General features: G+C 32.9%; 1 protein-coding gene across 1 annotated transcript; it reads left to right on the forward strand.

Annotated features, from left to right (window-relative positions):
* Positions 1 to 1,337: 1,337 nt before the first annotated feature.
* LOC110023444 (TIP41-like protein) lies at positions 1,338 to 22,568 on the forward strand. The gene is made up of 8 exons (XM_020722865.1): positions 1,338 to 1,561; positions 3,795 to 3,980; positions 11,032 to 11,122; positions 20,683 to 20,787; positions 20,879 to 20,938; positions 21,287 to 21,328; positions 21,446 to 21,580; positions 22,250 to 22,568. Exons 1-8 carry the CDS (start codon positions 1,419 to 1,421, stop codon positions 22,352 to 22,354), a joined length of 867 nt encoding a protein of 288 aa, XP_020578524.1. The 5' UTR covers positions 1,338 to 1,418; the 3' UTR covers positions 22,355 to 22,568.
* The last annotated feature ends 14 nt before the right edge of the window (positions 22,569 to 22,582 follow it).

Below are 22,582 nucleotides of genomic sequence, written 5' to 3' on the forward strand. Positions count from 1 at the left end.
CAATTCATTATAGATATTTAGTATCAAAATATATCTTGACATATCAAACATAACGTAGCAAATTGATATGTAACTGTATTTAGCATCACAATGTAGTTACAAAAATATAATTAATTTCAATTTATTTTATCAATCTCGTGCGATAACAAATTGGAATGAATGTTCTTTTTCTCTATCATACGTTAGAAATTTAGGATGCATTTGGTGTAACCTACTAAGCTATTAATCTTCACTCATATTTTATTCATAAAAAATTTGCATATTAATTAAGGATGGAGGGGATAGATTATTGTTTTTAGCTAGAAGAAATGCATAAATGCAATATACATTGTCATGCATGCTAATGAGTTCGTGAAAGGCCCAAAATCATGTTAGATAATTTGTATCGATCAATAAATATTTTAGATGTTGAGGAGTTCATATCATCCATATAAGATAAAGGGGCCATGGTTCTTTGTGAAAAAGAAAAAAATAAATAAGTTTAAACTATTTATTGTAAATTAATGATATGTAGAGATGACTGAAGAAGTTGAAAATAAAAAAAAAAAAAACATGCATAATCGATGTATTCCGAGGCATATAGATTTGATTTGGTTGAGGGTGTGTGATAAATGGAGTAGGATGGGTAGACGATGGCATACCATGTCATGTTAGCGAGCGTGTGAGCAAATGATTGCGACATACAAGCAAGCTTTTGCAACAACAATTGATATAAAGTAGTTGTGGCACACTAGTGATAGTACTTAGAAGTGCATAATGGAGGGAAATCACTCCAACCAAGAGACAATAACAACATGTGATTTCGGGTCCGTTTGGGGCAGCTTATATGTTGTGGTGACGTTTTGAAAACTCACCTGGACTGTTTAGGTAAATTGCGTTTTGACCGCTTATCTAGGTGCGGTGACATCTTTCTGACAGCGGTTTGACTTTTCCAAAATAAAAAAAAATTATAATATCCACCGCATCTAGCTTATCAACAAATTATTTTTAATCAGCTCATTAGCAGATTATTCAATAAACTATAGCTGCCCCAAACATACCTTTTGTATATTAAGCAAATCAAATGTGATTATGCATGCATGATGATGATATATGTTTTTAACAATGGACCAATGACTATAAGGTGATATCAATAAATGTAATGATGAATTTAGTCAGATGAACGGTTAGGTTTTCGTCGTTGTAACAATGTATTGTCACTGAAAAAAAATACTATGCGTCAATAAAATTGAATTAATCTCAATAATAACATTATCTCTAAATAATATGATATAGCCCAAAAAAATTAATAATATTTCATTTATTTATTTAATTTTACGATATTACTACAAGTTTTGCAATCCTTGAGCGGTTGGCCGGGGAATCGGTGGCCTAAGACTTTCACTGTTGAGCTTGCTCTTCAGGCCGGATAACTTTTCATGGACAACGGCGTCGGCGCGGAGAAGGATCTCATGGAGGCGGGGGCGGAAGCTCTCCCCGACGACCGATGTGGCATTCGGATTAATGGTTGGCAGATCGAGTCGTGCAAGCGCTCAATCCTCGGTTCTCTCGCTCGCCGAGAGTACGATTGCTAACCCCATCGTTTACATCATTTTTATCAAGTTAATTTGCAGGGATAATTACATACAAATCACTTGAAACATTGCTGTTTATTTTGCCTTAAGGGGACTGAGGGAAATGGGATGAAATATAAGTAGTTGGAGGATTGAATCCAAATCAGCCATCTTTGATTCGAGCTATTGAGCTCCTCGTTCATTTCTTTTACACAAATTGTTAGCATTAAACCATAGAGCAAATCATTCACGGAAACAGCCTGGAAGCTGTTGTAATGCCTTTTCTTTTGGGAATTTTTTTTTGCTTTAGTTTTATGCTGTCGATTTTCGCAAATTGATTTTTACACCGGAGATTACATATTCAACATACATTGGTTTGGTCGTGTTCATCTTTTTTTTTGTTAGACCTAAGGCTGCTTGGCAACGCAGCTTAAGCTCAGTTTTTATTTAAAATACCTTTTCTTGTAGACTGGGATGATATTTGCTTATCACAGTCATCAATCATATCAATTAACACACATAATATTGCAAGAGGATGCCATTGAACCAAATAACTGCTGAATAACACTCATCACTAGGTATCACCATCTTAAAGAAGAAAATAAGAAAGTAAAATATAGTCACTTTAATCTTATACTCATATGATTAACAAAATCTAATATCACCATCTCGAATTAGAATGTGGAGAAATTAATAGTGATTTATGTGAAGGAACCTTTTAATCCCTATCCCATTTATTACTACTTTTAATTTCAATATGCTTCCTTCATGGTTTGTAAATCTAAGATTAGTCTTGGCTTGTTTCGAGCAAAAGTTGGAGGAGGAGAAAGGAGGAGATGAAAATTCAGAGATTTGATTATTAGACCCACTCACTTATTATCTGAAATGACCTTGAATCAATTAGATTTCATATTGTTTTTTTTTCCATTCATATTTCAGTTCTTGCTTGCCATTTAACTAGATTATATACTTAACCATTGAACTAATATGCTTGTTTTTTTGTTCAATAATCCAAACACAACCCTTATACTCTAAATTAACCCATATTCTCCTATTAATCCAATATTCATTTATGTAAAGTTGTATGAGGATTCTCTTGAAAACATCCAATTTTTTTTAGTCTCCTATCCTTACATTTAATATACTCAATGTAAAACCACAGTTGTTTGAATCACATGGATAGTTATTTCGAATTTTGATGTCCCATTCCCATGTAAAACCACAGTTGTTTGAATCACATGGATAGTTATTTCAAATTTTGATGTCCCATTCCCATCATGCTAATACATTGGACATTAGATTACAATACCATATTTCTTGTTTGATTCAACTCTAGTAATCATCTCCCAAAATCGTAGTTAATTTACCATGTCCCACATAATCACACATGTTATGTACTTGAAGAAAGCTAGGGCTTAAAATTATATTGCTTTAGTACGAAGGAGAAGAAGAAATAACCATAATTTCTTTTTGCGTTCTTTCCCCCCTCTCTCATACTCTTCCTGCATTCTTTTTTGGATGGTCTAATGGCATTTGAAAATAATTTAAAATGTTGAACTCCTAAGTGAGATATACACAAATTAGATAAAGCCTTCATCAGCTTGATCATTTGTTTTGTTGAATTAGACAACGGGAACAAAACGATAATTTATAAAAATATTTTTTAGGTGCTTTTGATGGCTTGCATCAGTTCTCTAGAGGCACAAATAACTATACTCTGCAATAGTTTTGATACCTCTCCAAAGGATTGGAAGAATGGCTGTCCAATAACATGCTGTTGTTAAGATGCGTTGATTAGTTAACAAAGTTGCATCATCAAAATTCAAAAGGCAAATCTAAAAACACACTACTCATAATCGACTACCAATATAATAAAGCTTTAAGGCCTTGGCGAGTAAAGATAAATGCTTGGAATAGCAGAAAATGTGCAGAAGATATGGAAGTTACATCACATCATCTTATTGGGTTCCCACTTATATTGTTTATATTTCACATATTTTGACAGGAGTAACTTATGGGAAATAAGGATGGTATTTCAATTGAAGTTCCGGATTTGTTTAGAAAATTGGATAAGGCACGATGCATTCTTATAAGGCTATTTTTTATCATCTATTGGTTTGTTGTCAATGTTCTAAGTTTTGTTAAGTTGAATATACTGAGATTCATCTTAGAAAATCGCAGTATGCAGCTAAATATAGCATATTGGATGTGTTCTTATTCAGTCCTTTGTTTGTACCCCAGGTGGGAAGAAAAGCTTGGAACCTCGCACCTACCTGAAATGGTTTTTGGAGAGAGTTCATTAAATCTCTTACATTTGGAAAGTGGTTGTAGGTTACATTTCAATGCATTTGATGCACTGAAAGGGTGGAAGCAGGAGTCATTACCACCAGTAGAAGTTCCTGCAGCTGCAAAATGGAAATTTAGAAGGTATTCTTTATTTGGCTTAGTATTTTGTGGACTAAAACATATAACTAAATCATATTTCATGCTCAAGTGCTCGTGCTTTTAGAAATAGTTGTAGTTTTTGTCTATGATTCTTTATATTTCACTTTTTCCCAACTAATTAGAAACATCGATGCAAAACAATCCAAATTTCAATTTCAGAATTGTTTGTTTTCTTTCCAGAATGTTTTCCAAAGTTTCCAATTTTGGAGGTTATTGGTAATCCTGCATCTTGGGTACAGGAGTTTGGTCATGCTGTGCCTTATAAAATAGTGACATTCTAATTTTCTTTAAGATTATGTTTACACACAGGTATCTGAAACCAATTTTTTCAGCTTTCATCATCATCAGCATCAATCCAATCCATTTGTGGTCATTATGAGCCCATTCCTTTTCTTCATTCATTCCAATTTAGTGATGTTTGAGGTGTAAATCGATTATATTCAAATTTTCACACAACTTACATCCATGTTATTTTTGGTTTGTTTCTTCTTCTCTTTTGGCACTAGCTTCATCTATTTTTTTCGTGGTTGTATTTTCTATCTTCATTATAGGTTAATATTTCACCTAAATTTATTTTTCATTAACTTAACTTCATCACATTCTAATATAATTGTTGCTCTAATTCTTCAGTTCTTCCATCTTAGTTTTTCCACTCATCCTTTTTAATGTTTAATTTCTACCACACTCAACTTGATTTTTAGTAATTTTTTTTACTTCTCAACGTTTGAATCCATACAATATAGTTGACTCAATTGTAGTTTTGTATGTTTACCTTTAAGGTTCCTTATACCACCTTTCATTATAATATCCTCAACGTATTTCTCTATTTCAACCATCAAGTCATAACTATAAAAGTTTTATCCTTGTTTTTTTTCCAATTCTTATGCAAATATATCCAAGAAATTTAAATCCATTTCATTTTTGTATCACTTTATTTTCCAATAATATGTATAGCTGTCTAATTATGTATAATTTTCATAAAGTGAATCTTTTCCAATTAATATATAAATGCACTAATTCCCTTCTCATTAATGTTTTGCTTTGTCACACTTAGCGTGAACTGTTGAATTACACCTCTTCTCAAAATTATATGTTAGAAATATGTAATAGAAATATTGACAAAACAGAAAGAAACAGCACTATATGTTCCTCCTTTGGAACGTCTTCTTTTGAAATTTTGACTTTCACCATGAGTTTGTTATATTCACATTTTCTCAACAAAATTAAAATTAGTGCTGAATATGTCAGAGCTAAATGAAATGTTAGCATGCCTTTCCCATAGATGATTTGTGAATTAATTTCGAGCTTCCAAGTCTTAAATTGAATTCTACTCAGGGTTCAATCTTCTTTTCTATATGTTCTATAGTGGTTTAAAGTATCTTCCCCAGTCTTTCATCTTTTTTCTTTTCTTATAGTGTAATTTGCAGTTTATTGTGGTCTTCAAATATAATTACACACATAATATCTATAACTTTAGAGGGACAAAAAGACTATTTATTTAGAAAGGTAGGGTCACTTATTCTCATACATCTTTCATCATCAATAAGAAAATTTAAGTGGTTGTTTGGTTGGAGCACTTTGAGCGTTCAAAGATTTTAGGTTTTAAAGTGTTTGGTTGGTAGTAAAGCAAAAACCAAAAAAAAAAAAAAAGATTTATTTATTTATTTTTTTTTGAGTAACTTGAAACTTCTAAATCGGTTAGTTTTGGTGTATCTTGAGTTTACCAAATCAAACAAATTTTGAATACATCATGTCATGACTTCATTGCACATTGAAAGTCCTTTGCACTCTGCTCCTGCAAATCTGCTGTCTCTGCAAGCATGACTGCACACCGATCTTGGCCTTGTTGCATCCCAGTTGTTGGCGACTCTATTTAGGCCTTGCTTTGTTGCACGAGCACCTGTGATCCCTTTGGCAATCTTGACATCACTGCGCTATCAGCCGTGACATCATTGTGTGACCCATGCCCACGCCCTGTGGGAGCAACAAAGCAACAGACGTTGATGTTGCTGACCTAAACTCTGTCCATTATTGCTGGTAAGCTTCTAACCACAGTTTTATCGACCCCAACCATTCGTCGTTTCAAATGATTTATGATTTGTTTTCAACATTCTAAACCAAAACAATTGATATCCTGAATTTATTTTAAAATTAAACTTTAAAAAATATTTCAAATGCATTGAGTTTACTTTACGCCACATTTAGGGTATTGCTAAATGTTAAATATTTGCAACCAAACATCCTCTAAATGACTCAGATTTAAAGTTGCTAAAAGGCAACTTTCAGCTACTTTTTTCATTGTCATTGTCAATGACTTTTAACTACTTTTAATTTTAGCCATTCAAAATCTTTGAAGGATAATAAAAGGTTTATGAGAACAAGTTGCTTATCCCCCATCAAAACAATCCCCATCCCCCCTCGCCCCTCCCCTATATATATGTGCATGCATATATATAATGGTAAGCTTTGAGATCTGTATTGATCTGTCTTGATTCTACTTGCAAGCAACTTATGGTTTTATACAAGCTATACATACATAAGGAAATTAAACATAAGCAAGAGATGATGCATATAATTGAAAAAACTGAAATAATTTATAATCAATAGGTTTCACGATTCAGGAATTAATTTGAGTTGTAGTATGATATAAGTTTAATTTAATATTGGACAGCAAGCGTGCTTTTTGACTCTCTCCTACAAACATATGAACATATATCATCCATTTATGGCTTCACAATAATTTTCTAATATTGTGTAGTGCTGAGTTCCTTTATAAAGGCATCTAACAATTCCTTGTAGGCACATATAATACACAAATCAAACTATTTTGTAGTTCGTCTTTAAGAAAATATCCATCTCAATATACTTCATTTTATTATATTGCATAGGTTGTGCGTAATATTTGTTGTTGATTTATTATCACAATAGAGTCTCATTGACTCTTCCCACCAATTCGTAAGGTCAAATTTGAACCACAGTAGCTCACAAATCCTTGTGCCAAGCTTTAACGCACACACCCGCACACAAATAGTAACCTTATTGAAAAATACTTTGTTATCAAACAATACTATAATTATTTTATTCGAGATATATGTTCATATCAATAATACTATAATTATTTTTTAGTTATCATTTATCCGAGAGTATATAATATAAATTTTCACTATAAATACTTTGTTACACCCTATATGTCATATTTATGCTTTAACTCTATTTTGTTTTTTATATGGCTTTCATCTCTATTTTCATGACTTTTTCCATTCCATAGTCTTTGACAATGTTTAGGGATTAAAATAATGTTTAGACTCACACGGAAACTTTATGAGGTGGTGAGAACTTTTCAAATGACATTAAATGGGACAGAAAATAAATGATGCTTGATGCACACCTTTGAATTTTTTTGAAGGGCACTAGTAAGTCAAGGTCATTGTTTTCGTCTTCAGGTTTCTTTTGAGCGATAGGCTCATAAATTGCAATGACCACGTTTTCATGTTTTAAAGAATCGCAATTTTGCAGAGGATTTGAATTTGGAGCTCTACTTTTTGAATACACCCATTTATTTATCCAAGCTCCATTCCTTGAGATTCTTAAGTTACAAGGAGTGGAAGGAATCAATTTGATTTCTTGAGAAGGCATGGGATAATTTTAGCATTTACATACATACCGCTCAATTCTTATGTACTAACACCTAAACTTAATTATTACATTAATACCACCAAAATCTTTCATATCACATAAAAAGTAATATCATTTCTTACTTTTAAAATGTGAAGTACACCTTTTCATGCACAGGGATGGTGGCATGTATGTAAATATTGAAGTCCAAAAATTTGGAGTACACATTTTTCCTTTATGCACAGGGATGGTGGTAAATATTGAAGTACACATTTTTCCTTTAAGCAAATCGTGAGGATAAATAATGCAGACTCATGAATTATTTCCTTCTTTTGAAAATATTGGGACACAACTTTGTTGAAGTAATTTTTGGCATTATCGAATGCCCCAAATTGAGCTGGGTTAAAATCATAAAAGATAGGCAAAACAATACACAAATTAGATTTAAATCTAAGTAAGAAAATCAAGGCAATTGTAGTGTGACCGTTTATGAAAAAAAAGGAGCAATTATATACATAGCACCCGGAACATTGCTATTTACAAATATGGCATCCACTTTCATGCATTTTTCAAATTCTCACTCAACGATCAAAATTCATGATAAAACCCTAATCCATATTTTTATTTTTATCAAATTCTCAATGGTTTGATCATGGCACGAGTTAATACAATAGTTTGGTAGTTCAAAAATATCACATAGAGCCTAGATTTTGTAATTAGCCATGTTTTGGGTGCTATGTATGTAATATCCCATAAAATAAATCACATTGTGCTTGCTATGTTAGGAATAATAGAGGGAACTCATGGGTTGTCATGAATCAAATAAAAATGAATATAACTTATTTTACTTCTAGCTGGAAAAGGCAAATTCCTTTATTTTACAAATTCATAAACATCATGATGGAAAATTTTAACATTAACTTCTTCTAAGAAAAACGAACCATAATGTTTAAAATTTTAAATAGAGGTGATCAAGATAACAATGATAAAACTCGATGATGTCCTTATTTGAAGGGGAAATGAGAAATAAAGCAAGGTTATTCTCGACACTCTTTGAATTATTGAATGTTTTAGAAAGTAAAGTATATTATTTCCTTAGGAAGTTCAATCATTTTTCACATCTTGTAATCATAAAATAAACAAGCGGGAAAAATTGTTACTTTGCAACTCATGTTATGGGTAAGTTTTTGAAAGGGTACTGGGTTGGTAGAAAACTTGAAAATAAGAACATGCTTTATAATAAATAATGAGTTGATTTGGAGTATCCTAAGCTACTAATTTGGTGAGAGAGTTATCAACAATAATAATTTCTCGATTATTTGGACAACGAGCATATATTCTAAATTGGACGAGGAATATGTTAAATGATATGTGGCTTATAGATAAGTGCATAAAGGAAACTAATATGGCTGCTTTTAGCTTTTTTTATTGGACCTATACCAAATATTGTCTTTGTTTTCTCGATTTAGGGGTTTAAATCTTTCTCGATCTTCCGTTATTGCTCTATGTTTGTTTAACAGTTCCTCCCACCATCCATCATAAAAGATATGTTTTCTTAGCCTAAGGCTCAAACATAACTACTCTCCCGCTTTCCTCTACTTTAATGATATGGATTGTCTTAATGATGACACCTCATTTTTCCCAAGGTTTGAATTTTTGCTAGACCAAATTTTGTATTAAGGTCTATGAGAAGTGATAAACTTTATTATTCTAACGAAGTTTTTCACAATAAATGCATCCTCAGTATGCTAGGTTGATGTCCCAATAGTGTTCCAGTTTTTGCCACATTTTTCAAGAGGTTGACATATTCTGCCATTGATTTATTACCTTATTTGGTAGGAAGAAATTTTACTTTTTAGTATGTCTATCTCATGGTGTCTTATATGTCTTTAACAGTGAATAGAAATAAGCTATGAAATTATCATAGAATCTTCCTCAAGGCATTAACTCTTAGGGCTCTTTGCTTTGGGTTGGTACCAACAGTTGATTCAAATTCCTTTTCCTTATGGGAAAAGCTTTAACGAACTTTAACTAATTTATATGCGGATTGGATGCCATGTAGATCTCTAGATGGTTGATGAGGCCTCATTTCATCAGATGTTACCTCTTTGGAATGATTAGTTGGAGTAGCCATTATCATCTTAGACACGAGGGCTCAACATTAGGACATATGCGATTGTTTTGGGAGGATTGAAGCTACGGAATATTGGGTTTGTTGGTTGAGACTGCAGGACTGTGGCTACTGTGATTGAAAAATCACAACTTGAGTAGAGGAAAATATTGGAGCGTGGCTGCTTGAAGGATCATAATAATTGGTCTGCGGCTGATGGGAAGTGGTCATAAATGTAGCTAGGAAATCAAATAATCAATCTTGGTGGAGTCAAATTCAATAATTTACTGAAGAAATCTCATAATCAAGTCATGTACTTTTACAAGATTTTGGACAAAGATCGACGTTGTGATGGTAAGCAAGACCTTGGAGATAACAGAGCCATGGTGACTACTTGGAGGTTGACAATGGTGATGGTAAGCATGAGACTTATAGGGCTCGCCCCAAGCAATAATGACAGAAATGCACGATGGTGACAATGAAGGTAAAAAATGCATCATGCGGAAGGCTAATGCTCTGATAACACATGAGAAAATTTAAAGAATTTTATTGACCTTGATTCTAATTACAAGAAACATGAGATTTTATACAAGTTATAGATAGAGATAGAAATGAAACACAAACTAAGAAAATTAAGTTCCTTCTAATATATATTTTTAGGATCCCTATATAAATTTGAGACTTGAGTTATTGGTGTTCTTTTTGTATTACACATATCCATAAAGGCTTGTTGTTGTTGTTGTATGTATATATGCGTGTCCATGTGCGCATGTGTAGACTAGCATAGGTGTGCACGCTCGCGCGCATGCGTGTGTGAAAAACCGTCTCATTGTAGGAAAGGATTGTTGTCTTGTAGTAAGTAACTCACCCTTATAAACTTTATATTGAAGTCAAGTTCAATTAAAATGGAATTTATGTTTTTTCTATAGGACCACAATAGTTGTAAAAGGCGAAAGATAAATTTGTAAGCTCAGTTTACTAATATAACTACTCTTTTTTTGTTATACTATGCTTTTTTTTCCTTTTTTTTTTAAAAAAAATTTCCTTATTGTGATGAGTCTGTTAAATACAAAGAAAGACATACTCAATTTATGGAGCTTCTAAAACAGTATAGGAAGGCATTGATGTTAATAGCCATACCTTATATTTGTAGAGAAGCTGTTTTAATTTCTAGAACATTAGACTTTAGATTACCAAAAAAGTAAGCCTTACCAATACTTCAAGCTTACTGGTCTTTCAAACATTTAGGAGTATTTTTTGATGACCTTGTTAGATGAAATAACTGGAATTCTGTACTTTTCCTTGCAGCAAGCCTGTCCAACAAATTATTCTTGATTATGACTATACATTCACAACACCATATTGTGGCAGCGAAGCAATAGAACTGAATTGTGAGCAGGTCAGTTTCTGCATTTTCTTCTTACAGTTTTCACTTTGATTACAGAGGATGCACATTGCAACGTTATTACCAGTCACCATTGGGATCTTTCTTTAAAAATACATATTTTTTGGCCGAGTAATTGATTAATCTTTATAAGCTATAATTCTTTTTCTTCACTTTGTCGAATTTTCTGGCTTCTACAGAATGCATTGTTTTCTTGTTTAATGCTTTTTCATTAACTGCTCTCTTTTCTTAATATCTTGATTACTTGTAAGATAAATAACATGTCTGCAAGTCTATTTCACCTTATTAGCTTTCTCCCTCAAAAGTCATTAGAGGCTCTAATAATACTTGAAGTGGAACTTGTGACTATTGGAAAGGTGTGAAAATGACCTACAATTTATTTTTTTTTTCTTATGAAATTTGGTGACAAGTTGATTTTTACAAATGCATGATAAGCAGAAAATAAAGTGATGCAATCAAATGATATGCACAATATAACAAAAGTAATTAAAGAATGCCATAGAAACTTAAAGATTTATATGAAAAAAAAAATTATTAGATTGGATGTTAGTGTGCTAGTTGAAAATAGAAAGACAGTGCATAGCTACTTTGGTCCACCAAAATTTTTACTTAATTTTCTTCATTGAGAGGAATCTCTACTGATATCATACACTAAATGAAGAATAATGGTAGCCAAAGGAGAAATAATTATCATTTCAAATTATAAATTAATTAAATATGAGAAATGAATAAACTAATGCATTTTATTGTCTTGTGAAGTTTGGAAATGACACCATGGAAAGAAGGAACAAATAATAGATCAAATCTTCTTTGATTGAATTTTTATAAAGATTATGCAATTATTGGTTATTATATTTTTAAATCAAGATCATAATTTATTTCGATAAAATATTCTAAAGTTTGAAATCTACTTAGAAAATAAATAAAAAATTCAAATGAGGGAGTTGTGGGAAATTAAGTCATTAGAGTGAGAATCAAATTTTGATTGCCTTAGTTTTTTTTTATCTCACAGATATAGACAAACAAGTAATGAGTATGACAAGATTTTGTATGCTAAAATCAAAGGAAGAAAAAGTTAGGCCATTCCTAATTGAACAACATTCACTAGCATGAAAAAGTTACAGTGTACAACATTTTTCCCCTTAACTAGAGAATGTGTTAATACAATGAAAATCTTAGTTGTTGTCCTTAGTTTATCGATTAATGTATTTGGAGGTAGCCGCTACACTAATCTAGCATGAGATGGTGCCAATGTAGGCCTTGTGGGAGTTGGCAATGTGATTGGTTTAGAGGGAGACAATTTTGGTGCAAATCTCGAAGGTGATGACCGCATTGCAAGTTTTACTAAGTGCTCGTTTAGGGCAGTTTTTTTTGGTGCGGTGCGTTTTGAAAATGTCGGGCATGTCATTTGGAAACCGTGGCTCGGCGGCTGTTTGGGATAAGCTGGGCCGCGGTCCGTGTTTCTTTGCGATTTTATTACTTTGCTACCCCTCTCTCCGTTCTTCCCTCTCCTGTGTTCCGCTCTCTCCTCTCTCGCATTTCTTCTGCCCTAAGGTAACACTTCTCTGTCGCGCCTCTCTGGCGCCTCTCTCGCTTTTCTCCGATTTGTGGCTCCAGTGGCAAGGGTTTGCCTTTATCCTCCTCTCCCTCTTCCCTCCGATCTCCGACTCTGTTTGGTCACTTTGCTCTACTTCCTCCCACAACACCATCTACCATTATCTTTACGGTTTGAAGTTAATTTGCGATTTGTGGCTTGCTTTTTGTGATTTGCGACGTTCTCTTATTTTTTGCTTTCACATATGAGTCATTCAAATTGTACTGCTTCTGTTATAAACAACACACCAATATAGGGGCAAACATGTATTTTTTTCATAAACAAATGCAACACAATTGCTACACAACCGCACTAAATAAACAGGACACAGTTTCCTCGTAGCAGCTTCTGCGCAACAGCTTCTGCGCAACAGCTTCCTAGCACAGTTGCTGCGTAACAACTTATAAATATGATGCAGCTGCCCCAAACATACCCTAAAGATGATTTTGGTGTAGGGTCTTGTGTGAGATGGTTGCAATATTGATTTTAAGGGAGATGGTTATAACACAATTTTAGGAGATGAATGTGACATGTGTCTTACTAGAGATGAATGGAATACAAGTCTTGAACGAGTGTTGCAGCATGTTTTAAGGGAGATGATTATGGAGATTTTAAGCAAGATGCATGCGAAAAACTTTTCGCTGTGTAAGCAAAAGTAGCAATGCTGGTCTTATTTTGATGATTATTATGATGCAATTGGTGGTTGTGGTGCAAGTATTTTTACAATAATCATTGCGGTACATGTGAAGGTTATGATGCAAGTCTTGCTGTTAAGTGAAGATTGCACTTCTGGTTTTTATGTAATAATGGCTGTAATGTAAGTTTTGTTATAATGATTGTGGCACACATTTTGATGCAATGATGATTGCAACATAATTAAAGTTTATGATATAAGTTTTAGAGCGCTCATGACAGTATGTAAGACTTATAAGAGGATCCAAGTGGCTATTAGAGACTGAAACATTCCCTAATAATTTGAACAAGAGGCTATTTACAATTTTTATGCTGGGCATTTTGGTGATTATTTGGAATATTCATTATAATTTTAACATCGAACAATGTAGTTAACTCACTTTCATAATTGAAAGATGGACAAAACATACTGCTTCTGGACTAACTCGAGTGACCCGATGGACCCATGGACATTATTGTTGATTGAGCAACCAAATATATAATTGTCAGTGGTAATGTTTTTAATTGGTGGCCTAAATATTTAGTGTTCTAGTTCTTGATTCTCGAGTATATTAGTTGTGACAGATCAACATTTTGATGGTCAAATTAACATCAATAAGATTTGAGACATATTTTCCTCTTCGAAAGTTCCTTTCTATAAATAAATCATGAAGTAGAGATGCAGAGGTCTCAATGGCTTCAAAAAATCTAAATTATTATGATTTATTTGCACGATACTGAGCGGGCAAATGACATGTTGCCATTAGCATGTCATTCAGGATGAGACAGGTTTTAGGGGCTGTTTTTTTCTATTTTATTGTGGCAATTTGACCAATTTGCCATTGCTCAAACACTGATTATCGACCATTTTAGTCAATTCATGCCACATTGAGCTCCAAAACACACAATCCTGTCGCCGATGAATATTATGCAACAAGTTTGAATCTTGTTACGGGGCCTTTGCATCATTGTATGATTGTTTGATAACAAAATTTATTATTTTGAGTAAAATTTGATCATTATTCAATGCTTCTGAGTTTTCTTGAGATTCATGTATGACATTTAAATTTGTGCTTTTTATAACTTTCTATTTTTATCCTAATAGTTGCTTATTATTTTGTCACATCTTGTTTTACTTTTCCAAAAATATCTCTATTTTGGGTATACTAGTTTTGCCTAATCATAATCAGAGAAAAAATTTGAGGTGCTACAACTCGTACATTTATTTGGACATCTCCATTGGGGGTATAAACTAAGTCATTTTTCTCATTGTACGATGGTGTTGAATTTTGTAACTATAGTCATTAGGTGAAGAGTCCTCCCAGTAGTATTTGAGCTAGAACACATTTTTTTGTGGCCAAAATTCAAAATATAAAAATTTGATTGCATTGGGATTGATGAACTCCCAAGCATTTAAAAAGCTTCCAAATGTGAAGAAATAAAGTATAAGTTTGAAATCAAGTGCCAAGCTTATTTGGATGAGGAGCTTGGGACAGATCTTGGAGTACCTCATTGTTAAATCTGCTTGACCTCTTTAGATGTGGTTAGAAAGCTTGTAAAGCTCGGACAAATGATTAGTGATCTTATGTTTCGCAATTTTCAAAATCCCCGTAAATTTAAAATTTATTTATTTTTACAATTTCTCTTTTTTTCTCTTAATATTTTTTTCAAAACTTTTATAGAAGTCCACAAAAAATTTAGCAATTTTTTTGGGCGGCTTGAAAAAGAAAGAATACATATCTTCTCTTATTTTAAAATGCACAGATCAACTTTTTGAATTATGTTTTAAACCAATCACAAACTATCGAGGAGGTTTCAACAGTGGATCTGGTAGGGGATGCCAAGCATGATCCGTTAAGGTGGTGTGAAATGTTATGGTCGAATATATAAGTAATTCAAACATTATATTTTTAGATTTTATTTTTATTGTGGTTTTAGTTTCAGTTTATTCGTTTTAACATGACTGTGATGATGTGCCTATAAGAATGAATTATGTTATCTGTGGATTTGATTTCTTGGAGTTGGGGCGGTTTGATATTTGGTATGATCTTCAGCTGGTTGAATTGATTGGTTATAAGGTTGAGGCTTGTAGATTGAGTGAGTTTTGGTTTTGAGTTTTATGGTTTAACCTTAAAATAGAATTCTGAGTGAGGCTAGGCTTTTGTGTGTCTGGGTTGACCTTAGGAATTATCTATCATTTCACTGCTTACATTCATTATTTTCTAGGCTTTTTGTGAGTCACAGGTGTTTTTTGGAATTTAAGTTGGGGCATTTACATATATACCACACAATTCCTATTTATTTACATTCTATTGAAATTCAAAATTATACAAAATATTTTTATTGATATGAAAATGGGGTATAAATAACCCTTACATAAATCCTAGAATAGAAAAAATAATAAAAAAGAGATAATAAGAAATGAAAGATATATTTATAATATATCCAATTAATCAATTCATATTAATTGTTTTGGAGATAAAAAAAACAACATAAAAATAGAAAAGAATAAATGCAATCCAAGGATATAATTTGTTACTCATAACTTCTCACAAAAATGAATTATTTTCTAATATAACTTTTAACACGCCCCCTTAAAGTTGAAACATGGTTGAAACTATGTTCAGTTTGGATTAGAAAATATCAAACAATGGGCGAGGAAGATCCTGTGAGGTAGAACTTGAAGTCTTCATCTCATACTTCGGTTGTCTTTGATTGCAGTTCCTGCAGTGTCTGTAGGTAGGCAGAAGGTTCCTCCAATAAATGATGCAGGGGAGTTTGCTGGGAAACAGACAACTGTGGTTATCTTTGACCGCAGTTCCTGTATTATCTGTAGGTTGACGGAAGACTCCTATATGTAATGCTATAAAGGAGTTTGAAGGGAAGCAGACAACCTACAAGAAAAACTGATTTTTAGTTGACTGCGGTTGCCTTTGGCTACAGTTTTCGCAGTGCCTATAGGTAGACGAAATGCTCTTTCAAGTAATGTTGCAGGGGAGTTTGCAGTGAAGTAGACAACCTGTAGGAAAAAAAAATTGTAGGATAAAGCCTGCAGAGAAAAAAAAAGATAAAAGCTCCAGAGGAGGGTCTACTGCAGGAAAAGCTTTTGCAATGAGGAGGGCTTGTAACAAGATATTGTTCTTTGCAGGGCAAATGGTTGACATATAAGATTTCTGACGACAGAGAAAAAAGGGTTACAACTTGCAGCGAGAGGACCGACTACCGCTACAGGATGGTTCCGATGAAGAAGTCTGCAGGAAGAGTTCTAGTGGCAAAGAAAACACAGAGAAGGACATGCAGGAAGATTTTCGACAACAGGGAAGAAATTGACGGCGAAGGGCGTGTAGGTCTGTTGTTCGGATTCCATGCAAGGATACATCCAGTTCCTCCTCTGTAATAGCCTTTTTCAAGTCGTTTTGCAAGCAAAACAACAATGAACTTCTCAGCTTGTAACTCTCTGAACATCGGTGGCGGCTCTCTGATTGGGATTTCCACGAGAGAGAGAGAGAGAGAGAGTAATTCATACCCTAGAAATTCTGCTTACAAAGTAAGCTGCATGAGAAAGGGTTGCTGGAAATGCAACTCCCCCCGATGCCTGTGCAGGGAAGTGAAAAATACTACAGGGGAAAGGGCCGACGACGGATCAGGATGCAGGAACCAACAATGAGTTTTTGTGGAAGAATAACAGGAAACGACAGGAGGTGGCGCTGGATTTCAGAGAAAAGGCTGCGTTGTTTCCTGCTACTGGGAAGAACAACAGAAAAAAAACTATTTGTTTCCTATGGGAAAGTCCTCCGGTCAAGAACAGTAAGAGGTCCTGCGGGGAAGAACAATGGGAAAGTGCTATGACTGGGAGGGACGACAAAGAAGTCATCGACACACAACTCATTAGATAAGGATCACCGTGAGAGGGAGAGCTATACAGAGGCCTGTCAGAAATCTTGTCGGGAGAGACCGCCGATAGAGGGTGGCAGTAATATGTGGTTAGTTGCCTACGCGATATACCCTCGGCGAGGATCTCGAGGACGTTGTCACTTTAGATGCGCTCCAGTCTCATGACAAGAAGGTCCGATTTTGCAGCAGAGGGAGGTCCAGCGGTTGGAACTACCTATCAGAAGGATCAGTGACTGCAACTTTTAGAAAACCGGTAGGGAAGAGGGGAACCAACAACAGTTAGGGTGAAAAATGACTGCAGCTCGACTATTGATTTTCACGGCAGATATGCATTAGGTTTTTATCGGGAAAACAATTGTTGGGAAACCAAACAACAACAAATTCTCCATGAAACAGATCTCTATGAGAGGAAAAATAGCTGGAAGAAAATATGTCGCTTGCTTTCTCTAGGTTGGTAGAGTCTAAGCTCCCGACCAAGGAAGGGCCAGCTGATAGGCCAAGACTGCAGGGAGAGAATAAGCAAAAGTCTTTGTTTCAAATATCTAGTCAAGTGCCCATCCCTTCTCCACACAAAGCAGGAAAGGAGTCTGACAGTTCTGGAAGGAATACCGGTGGCTAGGGTATAAATTTAGGGCCATATACCAATTGAAATTCAAAATAATGCGGAATATGTTTATTGATATGAAAATGGGGTATAAATAACCCTTACATGAATCCTAAAATAGAAAATACAATAAAAAAGAAATAATAAGAAAGAAAAGATATAACCTCTAATATCTCCAATTAATCAATTCATATTAATTGTTTTGGAGATAAATGAAACAACATAAAAATAAGAAAGTCTAAAATAGGAAAAGAATAAATCCAATCCAAGGAAATAATTTATTCCTCATAACTTCTCACAGGAATAAATTATTTCATAATATAACTTCTAACACATTCTAACATCTAAACTTTACTTTTTGATATTTATACCACCTAAATCTTTCAAATCACAATTTTAACTTTTAAAAGGTAAAACACATCTTTTCATACATAGGTAAGTTGTCATATATGTAAAATTTGAAATTCATGTGTTAGATATGTACATACATAAGAATTGAGCGGTATGTACATACATAAGAATTCATGTGTTAGATATGTACATACATAAGAATTGAGCGGTATGTATGTAAATCTTCGATTTAATTTTCATAGAAAAGCTTATTCTTTTATCGTGATGAGACCCATTTTTGCGTTTCTTCTGACTTAAGATAGCTATTTGGTGAGGATACTACATGTACTGCATAATTTATTAAGAAGTTCCGTTCTTTACCATGTTTTTTTAAATTTAAATGAATCAGCATTTGACCCCGTGCTTCAACACAATATTGACCTAGAGAGCAGAGATGGAAGGTAAAATATATAAAAAGATACATGAAACTTATATAAAATTCAGCTTTTGAGTAATAAAATATTTGATGGGTTTTTTGGATCTTTTGCTTTCGGTTGGCTATGGAATCTTTCTAGTTTGATGCAAGCACGATAAGCAAATAGTGAGGTAAATGAACTTCTATTAGCATTAGTCCTGGAATTCTCTCACATCAATCTCTTTTCTATATATTTTCATCTCATTTACCTTTTATAATTGGCATTACAAGAGTTTTGTTTTTTTGTCAAATTTGCTTCAACCGAGATTTCAATTGCTATGCTAATTTTACAATTGTTTGTTGAATTATTATTATTTGAATTTTTATTAATTTATTCAAATTTAATATATAGTTGTATTTTTTTTATGTTTAAGTCTCATGTTTAATATATAATTCATTTACCTTTTATGATTCGACTTGTGCTAGGAAGACTTGGGCTTATTGTATTAAAAATGATCTTAATTTACTAGAACTAAATGAAAATATGACACTAAATAGGACGCAATAGAGAAAAATGATTCATGTAGCCGGCCCCACGTAGCAGGCTTTGTTGTTGTAAGTCTCTCATTATTTTTACATTAAAAGAAATGTTTTCTCTTTGTATTTAGTATTCCCTGATATGTGAATCCTTGTTTTTTTTATGTGATTTATATACTTTACATCATCTCAGTTATATTAGAAATTCTATAACCTTAAGACCTTGTATCAATTACTTTTTTTATTTTTCAATCAATAAGTTCATTAAAGCATTTGCTCTTTTGTTTCTGGCACTAAATTGTGTAGAAGACTTCATAGTCTAGACTAACAAAGTGAATAAAAAAAAAAAAATTCCTGAAAGGCTTGTTCTGCTCAATTAGGAAAAAGACTAGCTATTCATACACCTGCTATGTCCAATTGGGGACTGAATGATTTTATTGCTAGTCCAGCAGGAATTTAATGAATATAAAATAAATTACGAGCCATGAAGATTTTTAAACAAAGAAATAACCATTGCATATATATTGAGTTTAAACATATGTTTAAGTCTATCTATCCAAGTACTTAAAAAAAGCCATAAAATAAATATTATTTCGATTTATGTGCATTTGTGTTCATTTTATTGAGTCTTCACACCGCACCTTTTATCTTTAACACCTACGTTCTCCACCCATTTATTTTTTTCTCTTCTGTCTACTCATTTGAGATTAAGAGCATTTTGTTGAATAATTTGATAATCTAATTTGACATAATTTGTTAACAATTTAATCTTTGAGAGTTGATAAAAAAATAGAATGTTTGTAATGAAAATGCTATTGGAATTGTTTATAATATCATAATATACTCAGTTTTTTACGTCAAATACTTTATAATTTTTTTTACGTCACTTGCATTATTCTGATGGAGCATGCATCATGCTTAAAGTCCTCTAGTATAGTTGTGAGATCGTGACTTCTAAACTGATGGGTGAAGGGGTTTTGGACAAGTGTGCAGTGTAATTCGTGTTTATCAATAACTTTATTTAAAAAAAAATTAAATCAAGAAATAAAATCAAGAATTTTATATAGTTTTTGTTAGCAATGAGATTATGCTGGACAATGCTCGATGTTTTGTATGAGCATATATATTTTATTTATGACATTGTAAATTGGCAAGTACATAATAAGTGAAATTTAAATCTTAGGAAAGGATTCTGAAAAATAATTAAAATTTGGAAGATTTGCATACATACTAAATGAATTCTCATGTATTGACGTATCTAATACATTTACTTCAGTTCTTACATAAATATCATCTTACCTATGCATGAAAATGTGTATTTCACTTTTTAAAAGTTAAAATGATGGTATTTTTGCTGTAATATGAAGATTTGGGTGATATTAATGTAAAAACTAGAGTTTAATTGTTAGATATGTAAATAGACATTGAAATTGGCTGGTATGTTTGTAAAAGCCCATAGAATTAACAAACTCTTTGAGTTTTAATTCTTTTTTTTTTTTTTTTTTCAGTTGAATTTTAAGGATGGGTGCCAGAGTCCACACTGGGAGGATTGTGATCAACGCATTAATCTGGCTGCACTTGTATCAAATGAACCAATCCTTTTTTATGATGAGGTTATGAACGTTTTTTACTGGAATTTCTATTTCTTTGTTGATTAATTTTATATGCGGCATTAATGCGACACTTATGTACCTGGCCATGTAGGTTATCTTATATGAAGATGAATTGGCTGACAATGGAATATCCCTGCTGACTGTAAAAGTTGTAAGTTTTTTTTTATTTGGAAGATTGACATACATACCACTCAATTCTTATGTATTTACATATCTAACAGCTTAACTACAATTTTTACATATGTAGCACCTTGTGCATGAAAAGATGTATTTCACTTTTTAAAACTTCAAAAAAGTGATATTTTTAATGTGATATAAAAGATTTGGGTGTTATTAATGTAAAATTTATGTGTTAGATATGTAACTGCATAGGAATTGGGTGGTATGTATGTACATGCCCCTTTTTTATCTTGTTTTGTCCACTTATTTATTGGATTATTTATTAATGACATTGTATAGAGCTTACTAATGGCTTCCGTATGCTTTCTAAATGTTGCAGAGGGTGATGCCGAGCGGTTGGTTTCTTCTTCTTCGTTACTGGGTCGGTTCAACTTGCAATTTATTATGTAACAAAATTACATAGTTTTTCCTATTTCTTTTACAAAGACTATTTAAGAATTAGACATTTTTAATTAACAAAGTAAGCTTGACTCTGCAGCTTAGAGTTGATAGAGTATTAATGAGATTAAGGGACACTAGAGTTTATTGTTCTTTTTCTGGTGATAAAGATGCCCTACCTGTTCTTCTTCGAGAGAGCTGCTGGAAGGAAGCAACAATCCAAAGTTTAGTTGCTGTAAGTCTCTGTATCATACCTTGATCAGTTCCATACGCTTCAATTGTGGTTTAGTGAATCCATATGGATATGTTTATCGATTAACACTTTGATAAGTTAATCCATATGCATAATATCAAGGAAGATTTACATAGAAAACACTCAGTTCCTATGTCTTTATGGATCAAACACCTAAACTTCAATTTTTACATATCACCTTACCTATGCATGAAAAGATGTCTTTCACTTTTTAAATGTTACAATGAGGATATTTTTTGATGTGATATGAAAAATTTACGTGGTATAAATGTCAAAAGCTAAGTTTAGGTGTTTGATATGTAAAAACATATGAATTAGTTGGTATGTTATATGAATGACCCCAATATCAAATCCACATTGATTATCTGCACGCTACATTTTAACTGGTTGTCTGCCAAATGTTCAGATTATTCCTTTTTTTAAGATGAAACAAATCATAATGCCAAGCTTTTAAAAGATATATCTTTTGAAAATTCTATATGTATTTTTATAAATTGTTATAAATCTTTTCTTGCCTTTCCTTCATAACTATGACAAACTTCATTCAATTTTTAACTATATTGACTTAGTTAATGTTCTAATTTTCCAAATTTATTAATTGTGAAGCAATTATATGCTTGCTATTTCTCACAATTGTCTTCAATCGTGCAGCAAGGGCTTCCAGCTGATTCTGCAACCTATTGCGATCCAAATCGCATCAGCCAGAGGTTACCCACTGTCGCACAGAAGATCCAGAGGCTAAAAATCTCCCGGTAACGCTATCAACTAAAAGCCATATTTTCTTATGCTGTAGGTTTCTAAGATTCCAATAGTCTATGAAAGAAGAATGAAAGACTAGAACTTTTTAAGGATTAGTTGATGAAACTTGAAATTATTTTTTTTTCTTTGCTGCAAACCAAGCAAAACTGTATAGTGGAACATATAACATATTTTCTCAGCGTTTTATATAATTCCCAAATTCACAATCAAATATGCATATTTAGT

Source organism: Phalaenopsis equestris, unplaced genomic scaffold (assembly GCF_001263595.1).
Source record: "Phalaenopsis equestris unplaced genomic scaffold, ASM126359v1 Scaffold000224, whole genome shotgun sequence".
NCBI lineage: Eukaryota > Viridiplantae > Streptophyta > Magnoliopsida > Asparagales > Orchidaceae > Phalaenopsis > Phalaenopsis equestris.

Coding starts and splice junctions, on each gene's coding strand:
- LOC110023444 (XM_020722865.1), top strand. CDS start 1,419: ATGGACAACGGCGTCGGCGCGGAGAAGGATCTCATGGAGGCGGGGGCG. Junction 3,981..11,031: donor GCAAAATGGAAATTTAGAAG/GTATTCTTTATT, acceptor TTTTCCTTGCAG/CAAGCCTGTCCAACAAATTA. Junction 21,329..21,445: donor TTCTTCTTCTTCGTTACTGG/GTCGGTTCAACT, acceptor TTGACTCTGCAG/CTTAGAGTTGATAGAGTATT.